This window comes from Triplophysa rosa, linkage group LG15, assembly GCF_024868665.1.
Source record: "Triplophysa rosa linkage group LG15, Trosa_1v2, whole genome shotgun sequence".
NCBI classification, from domain to species: Eukaryota; Metazoa; Chordata; class Actinopteri; order Cypriniformes; family Nemacheilidae; genus Triplophysa; species Triplophysa rosa.
Window position 1 is genome coordinate 21,537,139 of NC_079904.1, and position 7,978 is coordinate 21,545,116.

The 7,978-nt window shown below is 46.1% G+C and overlaps 1 protein-coding gene across 1 annotated transcript in view; it reads left to right on the top strand.

Annotated features, from left to right (window-relative positions):
* tshr (thyroid stimulating hormone receptor) overlaps positions 1-7,678 on the top strand; it is a 38,010-nt gene extending 30,332 nt beyond the window's left edge. The window contains exons 8-10 of the mRNA XM_057353691.1: positions 3,495-3,572; positions 5,829-6,017; positions 6,122-7,678. Coding sequence (XP_057209674.1) covers positions 3,495-3,572; positions 5,829-6,017; positions 6,122-7,523 — 1,669 coding nt within the window. The 3' untranslated portion in view covers positions 7,524-7,678. The remainder of the gene's footprint in view (positions 1-3,494; positions 3,573-5,828; positions 6,018-6,121) is intronic.
* Positions 7,679-7,978: the final 300 nt, after the last annotated feature.

The following is a 7,978-nucleotide window of genomic DNA, read 5'->3' on the forward strand; positions in this document are numbered from 1 at the left end:
ACGGCTGCTGACGGGTGGTGGTCTCCTCTTCGATGTCTTCTTCCGGGGGGCCGCCTACGTGGGGGGCACCGAAACCGGAAGGCGTCGAAGAGGACCAGGGCTGCTGGGAAGCAGACTATGCACGGGATCTCGACGGCCAGAGGGCGGCCGAATCGCGGCGGGGGAGGATATGCTTTATATCCTCTGTCTGCTTCTTTACTGTTGAGAACTGCGGCTCGACAGTATCACCAAACTTGCGAGATAGGTGCGTCGAGAAAGAGGACTTTGTCAACATTACTCATTTGTGCAAGGTTCAGCCAGAGGTGTCTCTCCTGGACCACAAGTGTGGACATCGCCCGACCCAGGGCCCGCGCGGTCACCTTGGTCGCCCGTAGAGCGAGGTCGGTGACGGCGCGGAGTTCCTGCATAAGCCCTGAGTCGGTCTTACCCTCGTGGAGCTCTCTCAACGCCTTGGCCTGAAGGTACCTGCAGGATGGCCATAGCGTGGAGAGAGGGGACAACTTGGCCCGCAGCAGAGTAAGCTCTCGACACCTAAGATGCCGAAAAACCTACATGCTTTGGATGGGAGTCTAGGTCGAGCCCCTGGGGGACATCGACGTATCCTCTAGCTACCCCACCATCAAGGGAAGAAAGGGCGATGGAACTAGTTGACGTGCACATGCCGAAATTGGGCGTTCCAGGTCATACTAAGTTCCTCATGCACTTCCGGGAAAACACGGCACTGGGGGCGAGTGCGGCTTGGAGCCGCTCTCAAACCCGAGGTACCATGTACCATGTACCATGTTGGGAGAGGCAGTGCGGTGCACTGCAACCCAATGCCGGTGTCCCGTGAAAGCATGGCTGACATTTCGACGTCCGCTTCTTCCTGGGCTCGATCCCCCGAGGGAGGGAGCTCCGAGGAATCTTCGGAGTCCGATGCCAGTAAGTCACCCTCCGATGCTGCAAGGGACATCTCATCATCACGCACCGTTTCCGAATACGTGGTTGAGGAACGAGACGGTGGGACCGTCTCATGGGGAACGGTCAGACGAGTGAGACGAGGTGCGAACGGTCCGCAAGCCGGTGGCTGACGGATTAGCGCTCACAGTAATCCTCATATCACCCTTGCTGCTCGCCGTAGCGGACGGCAGGGCCGTAGCCACTGCTGTCACGGAACGGGAAGCAGACGAGGTGGTGGCTGAGTCCCGTGGGAACACAGCCACCCGTGATGCAACGTCTGAATCGTCAACCGCCCGCAGTGCGGGCAGGACGTATCCACAAGGGCTGCCCCAGCGTACTGGAAGCAGACCTCGTGTCCGTCCCCCTCCTCGATGAGTGTGTTGCACCCACGAGAACAGCGGGACATGCCACGCTGGAGAAATTTAGAGAAAAAACTCGAACACTTCTGGAACCGCCGAGACGCCCAGGGGAAGTCGCCGCAGGAAGGGACAGTCCGCTGAACCACGTCGTAGAACCGGCAGTCTGTGTTGCTAAGTAGTAGCGAAGGTCTGCAATTCATGAGCGAAGGCTCCGAAGAACAAAAGGTGAATGAATGAGGCACGCTGTCTCCCTTTTATACCCGGATATCCGGGGGCGGAGTCCGGCATGCAAATTTCATTCGCCAATTTCACTGGCCTTTTCTAAGTAGTCAGAAGCGATTGGTACTCAAGGATGAACCCCATCTGTCGGCTCTACACAACGTTGAGAAACCGACAGAAAGGGAAATATGTTCACTAAATAATGTACATTTGATCGAATGGTTCATTTCCGCTTTAAAGACTCAATGCCCTTCTCATAATGTACAGTACATTTTTGCAGTGCCTACTTTTATGCTGGGTTCACACCAAACATGAACAATCATGATCCACACTCATTATTACTCGCGGGAAAAGTTCATTATTTTCGCATGAGTGAAGCAAGGAAGACGAGATTGACGCGTGTTTGCAGAGCTTAAGGCAGGGACCAGAGCAGAGCCAGAGGCGGAGCTGAAGGAACTGGAGGCGCGGCCAGGGTGGAGTCAACAGAGTTGAATGCGAGAACCAGAGCAGAGCCGAAGCTGATGGAATATGAGGCGGCGGCCAGGGTGGAGTCAGCAGCTTTATTGGGTGGTGACCAGAGCAGGACCAGAGACAGAGCTGACTGAGCAAAGGGTGGCGGCCATAGTGGTGGAGGCAGCACAGAGGGTGGCGACCAGAGCAGAGGCAGAGCTGGCAGAGTGGGTGGAGTAGACTTTCCAGCAGGTGGCACAGATGGTGGTCTAGGTGGAGCCCCTGGTGGCTTCGGCGGAATAGACTCTTGGACTTGACAAGACTCCGGAACAAACTTGTTGACTGGACTTGGCTCAGGAATGGGCTCTTGGACTTAAGTAGACTCAGGGGTGGACTCTTGGGCTTGATTAGACTCAGGAACAAACTCTTGGGCTTGACTTGACTCGGGAACGGACTCTTGGGCACTGATTATGTACGTGAGAACGTGAAGTCGTGGATGCGCATCCTGGAGGCCCTCCGAGGCATTGCGAGCCATATATTTATGTTTAAAAAGTATATATATTTTTGTTTTTTTGGAAAATTACACGTTTGGAACAACCTGAGGGTAAGTAAATGATGACAGAATTTTTAGTTGGGTGAACTATTCCCTTAATGCTGAAATCCGTCACTTTTGCCTCTCTATCACCATCTCTGTTTGAAAAAAACTTTACTTGCGTATCTTTACGTGTGTTAATAAAACACTTTTTTTCCAGCGAAATTTCGACCGGACAGCTCAAAATATAAATCATTATTATTAGTTTATCATTCTGAATAGTGGTACACGGATGGTTTATGTATATTGCTCAATAACTGACTGATAAAGGTACAGATTGCAGCTTTAACAAAACCACTATTATTCCCAAATGTCTCTACACTTAGAGGCCATTACTATTGTTGTAGTTTCGCAAGTCTGGATACTTGTTTCCCTCACATTAACCTCGCTCTCAAGAGTATTTTGCTCAGGATATGAAATTATTCATGTTAGCCCCCTTTCCCCTCTAGATTGTGACTTCTCGCTAATGTTTTTGCATGTGTTTACGTTGGACTGCTAAACCAGAGAAAAGCAGCTGCTAAAAATCCAATGGCGAAATTCAATTTTAGGATTGTAAAATGTCTTGGGGATGTGTTGTCCCTTAGCAAGGTTCACTGGGCTGTTGAGTTGCATTTGAGATTTCATCCAGCACGATTTAATTTGTTTCATTTTTAATTGGTTTTTAATTAACAGGTTTAACGGTGTGGCTGTTTTTATAATACAGCATACCGTTTATTTAGAATATTTTTTAAAGTTTCAAAGAAAATGGGCATACCGATTTTCTGTGTGGGTGTTTTTGGTCCAGCTCAAAAGAGCCCACTTCTATAAAGTCTATTATAATCAAACAAGTCAAAATCAGCAAGATGATGGAGTTAATAGAGATGAGATTTAACAAGAGTAATTTCATCACCATGCATTATCAAACAGTCGAAACATCTTATTTGTTTACTTCAAAGGTACCTGCACAGAAATAAACAGCTGATGCGGTTGGACGAGAGAATGTTTGCGGGGACCAGCAGTGGCCCAATGCTCCTGTAAGTGCCTTTTGTTTGTTCTAAGAGCACTTGAGAGTCAGTGTCTGTAGTTAGTGCTTTTATGCTTCCATGCTTAAGACTCGCTGCACTGTTTCATGAATGAGTGTGTTGTATTTTGGAGGTATCCAGTGAAAAAGACCACCAGGTCTTTTCCAAACAAGGGCAGTTGATGACCACAATCTGTGAAGCTCCAGAAGAATGGTGCATATAACATCTGTGGTACATTCTATGATGAGACACAGTCTTTGTGTGAGCAAAGTAAAGAACTTTGAATTTTTAAGTCATAATCTTCACCCCAACGAAACCCCCAAACTTATACGGCACTTCCAGCACAGGTGCGATGTAATGATGGTTGGTTATAAAGCATGTCTGATTTTAGATCTGCAGTGGAGGTGGATATAATATGTGAAATATGACTTGAAAAGGCACAGTCTGTACGATTCACCTCTAGACATTTCATCAATTTCTATGGATTTAAAAATTGACTACGTTTACATGCACACCAATAATGCGATTATTTCCAATATTCTGAGTAAGGACTTAATCGCAGTAACATGTTTACATGATATGAGAACACCTCTTTGCTCCGGTTTACATGAAAGTTTTATTAGTCTAATTAATTTCTATAATACACAGCACAAACAATGAACTCCGATACAGTAGGCGTGTGTTACTTGCTATAGTTTTTATATATTTGCGTCAAATGTAAAATGCAAAACACCGTTATGTGGACATATTTATGGTTATTCGGCACCGTGATGAATACAGAAATATGATGGAAAATGCATCCGCAAAGGTGGTGTACGCTGTCATCACGTTCGCGTTTTTCTGTGTGAAGATAAAGAGCAGAGACTGCTGACAGTTGTGTTGACGGTAAAAGACTGTCATGTTTACCATCATTGTTACGATGCATGACAGAAGCACATGCGCACTTTGGTCAGAGCAGCATAAACGCGATTAAGGTGTTTACATGCCTTCTTATTGCGATTAAAACCGGTGTACGCCACATATGTTACTTTGATTATCCTTACTGCGATTATGAGCTTAATCACTTTATTTAGATCGAATTATTTCGTATGAGGTAAAGTGTAATCGCAATATTGCCAAAATCCCATTATAATCGCATTATTAGGGTGCATGTAAACGTAGGCAGTGTATTTCCGATAATGAAAATAAAAACAAAATATATGACACTGTGCCAGTGGTATTTGGATATTTTGATGCAAAAATCTTACATATTGTGCCTTTAAGCTTCTGTCAATTTTGGCAGTTTTTAATGCATATTGTATTCATATATTGGTGTTGTCATCTAATATTTTATGCAGTAACCCAAAATGTACATAAAAATATGTGGGTGGAAACCCATACTTCCAGGTTTGCCTGTATGAACTAACCATATGGCTTATCTGCCTGCTAATATGGATCAGCTGAAAACATAGTTTTTAATTGTGGCCCCTTAGCTACCCTCTCAGGATTCAGGCCAGTGTGAAATCATTGCTATGAGGTCACCGGCTAACCATCTCAAAATGACAAAATCAGACACAAGCAGCCTGCTCTTGTTGCACAACATAGGCTTTTTGGAAGATCGGTTTAGAAAAACAACAACAAGTTCACAATGTAATAGATATGTTTGCCTCTAAGGTTGTTATGATCTTTTAGTAAAGATTGGGTAATTTTAGTGGAAAACAATTATAGAGATATAAATATTTATTTGTTGTACTTATTCAGTGTGAGAGAGGAAAATTATGTCCGCCGGCAGGGGTTAAGATCTTTGTCTGTTAATCCATTTTATTTTGTGTATGCTGATGCTCCAAGACACACATTTCATCTTCAAGGCACAGAGATCAAGGCATCACTTGTTGGAATCTGCACTTAACTCCTGCTAATGGTTGCTAGAATTACACCTTTTTGCTGTGATAAACATTTCTCTTTGAACATTAATTCAATAGCTGTATTTTCATTTATTCGAATCCATGGTCCACGTTTGGATCTCTGCAACGATTAGAAAACATAAGGTTTCCCCACCTCCATAACCTACTGAATGCATTAAAGTTTGAAGAAACTTTTACCTTCTGACACCAAAAGCTTGAAAGACAAAGAACACTCCTCGTGCTTCAGTAAGCTATAGCAAATCTCAGGTTTAGGATGCAGCATGTGAAATACAGGGGGCAAGCTATCTGGAGAATTTCCCCTGAATATAAAACCAACTGGCATTATAGTATAACCGTTCTCTGAAATGTCTTTTTTTCTCATTAGGGATGTTTCAGAATCGGCTATCACTTCCCTCCCAACCAGAGGCTTAGAGTCGCTTCGAGAACTCTGCGCTCGGAACGTCTGGACCCTAAAAAAACTGCCACCGATTAAAACCTTCAGACACCTGGTTACAGCAGACCTGACCTACCCCAGCCATTGCTGTGCATTCAAGAACTTGAAGAAGAAAAGAGGGTTTGTAACATTTGTAACAATCAAATTGTACAGAAACAAAACTACAGTTGGTCTTTTTAGCACGTAGTGGTGTATTTTCTGGTAAGGTGTTCTTTAAACCACAGGTTCTTGGAGGACATCATTTGTAACCTGACAGCCAGGTATAATCAACTCCAAAAAAGATCCGTGGGCACTTTTATGATTCCTGGGCTACGCAGCAGCATGGAACCTGGAGTTGACCAGGGCGATACCCTCTTCAGAGACACCTATGACCACCAGGACTTCTACAGCAGTCTGCATTACCACACCTTCTTCGGTGGGCACCCAGATGATGACGTGGGTTTTGGGGAGACGTTGAAGAACCCCCAGGAAGACACCAGCCATGAGTTCGACAGTCGTTACGACTACATTGTGTGCGAGGAGGGAGAGGAGGTTGCCTGTTACCCTGCTCCCGACGAGTTCAACCCTTGCGAGGACATCATGGGTTTCGGCTTTTTGAGAGTGTCTGTATGGTTTGTCAGTTTGCTGGCTGTGTTGGGAAACCTGCTCGTGCTGTTGGTGCTGCTCACCAGTCATTACAAACTGTCAGTTTCGAGGTTTTTAATGTGCCACCTGGCCTTTGCCGACCTGTGCATGGGCATTTACCTGTTGCTCATCGCTTCAGTCGACCTCCATACGCGTTCTGAATACTACAATCATGCGATCGACTGGCAGACCGGTCCGGGTTGCAACCTGGCTGGGTTCTTTTCTGTCTTCGCCAGTGAGCTGTCTGTCTACACGTTGACCACGATTACCCTGGAGCGCTGGTACGCCATCACCTTCGCCATGCAGCTGGACCGCAAGTTGCGTCTGTCCCACGCCTTCATCATCATGGTGATGGGTTGGGTCTTCTGCCTCCTGTTGGCCCTCATGCCTCTCGTGGGTGTCAGCAGCTACCAGAAAGTCAGCATATGTCTGCCCATGGACACCCAGACGCTTGTGGACCAGGTCTACATCCTTTTCGTGCTGGTTCTTAACATCCTTGCTTTCGTGGTCATCTGTGGATGTTACATCAAGATCTACTGCGCCGTGCACAACCCCAGCCATCGTTCAGCCAACAAGGACACCAGCATCGCTAAACGGATGGCTGTGCTCATCTTCACTGACTTTCTCTGTATGGCACCCATATCGCTGTACGCCATGACGGCTGCGTTGGACCACCCGCTCATAACCGTTTCAAACTCCAAAATCCTGTTAGTGCTCTTTTACCCACTGAACTCCTGCGCCAACCCTTTCCTCTACGCCATCTTCACCAAGGCCTTTCAAGGAGATGTCTTTATTCTGCTTAGTAAAGTGGGGCTCTGTCAACAACAGGCCCAAATGTTTCGAGGTCAGACCGTATCCTTTAAAGCGAGCAGCAGACGTGAGAGGGAGCAGACAGGAGCGAAGGAAACTCCCATCTCCCTGCTGGATTACCCCGGTAACCAGCCAGCCACGCAACAGCAGGATGACAGTGATGGGAAAGACGTGACACAAGACGAGGACTGAAATGTGGACATCCAACAGGATTGGAATCAGTTAGACTGCGGTGCTGCAAGACGACACAAAGCACATTTATCACTTGAAGGGTCTGCTTTTAAATAATGGACTTAAAATCTATAGAAATTCTATGCTATGCTGTCATTTGCAGGTTTTAAAGCGTTCTTAAAACCATTTACAAATAAACGCCTGCATTTAATTTGTGATGATAATTTACTGTACTGTAAGCTTGTGTTTTATTTAGCAGATTATGGGCCCTGTCGTACACCCGGCGCAAGTATTTTTACTAGTTTCAGCCTGGTGCAGTTCTCATTTTCCCGTCCTCCGCCACGTTGTTTAAATAGCAAATGCATTGCACCCATTTGTGCGCCCATGGGCGTGCTGGTCTAAAAAAGAGGTGTATTCAGGCGCATTGTTGGCGTTGCTATTTTGAGGAACTGAAAATAGACTGCGCCATAGACCAA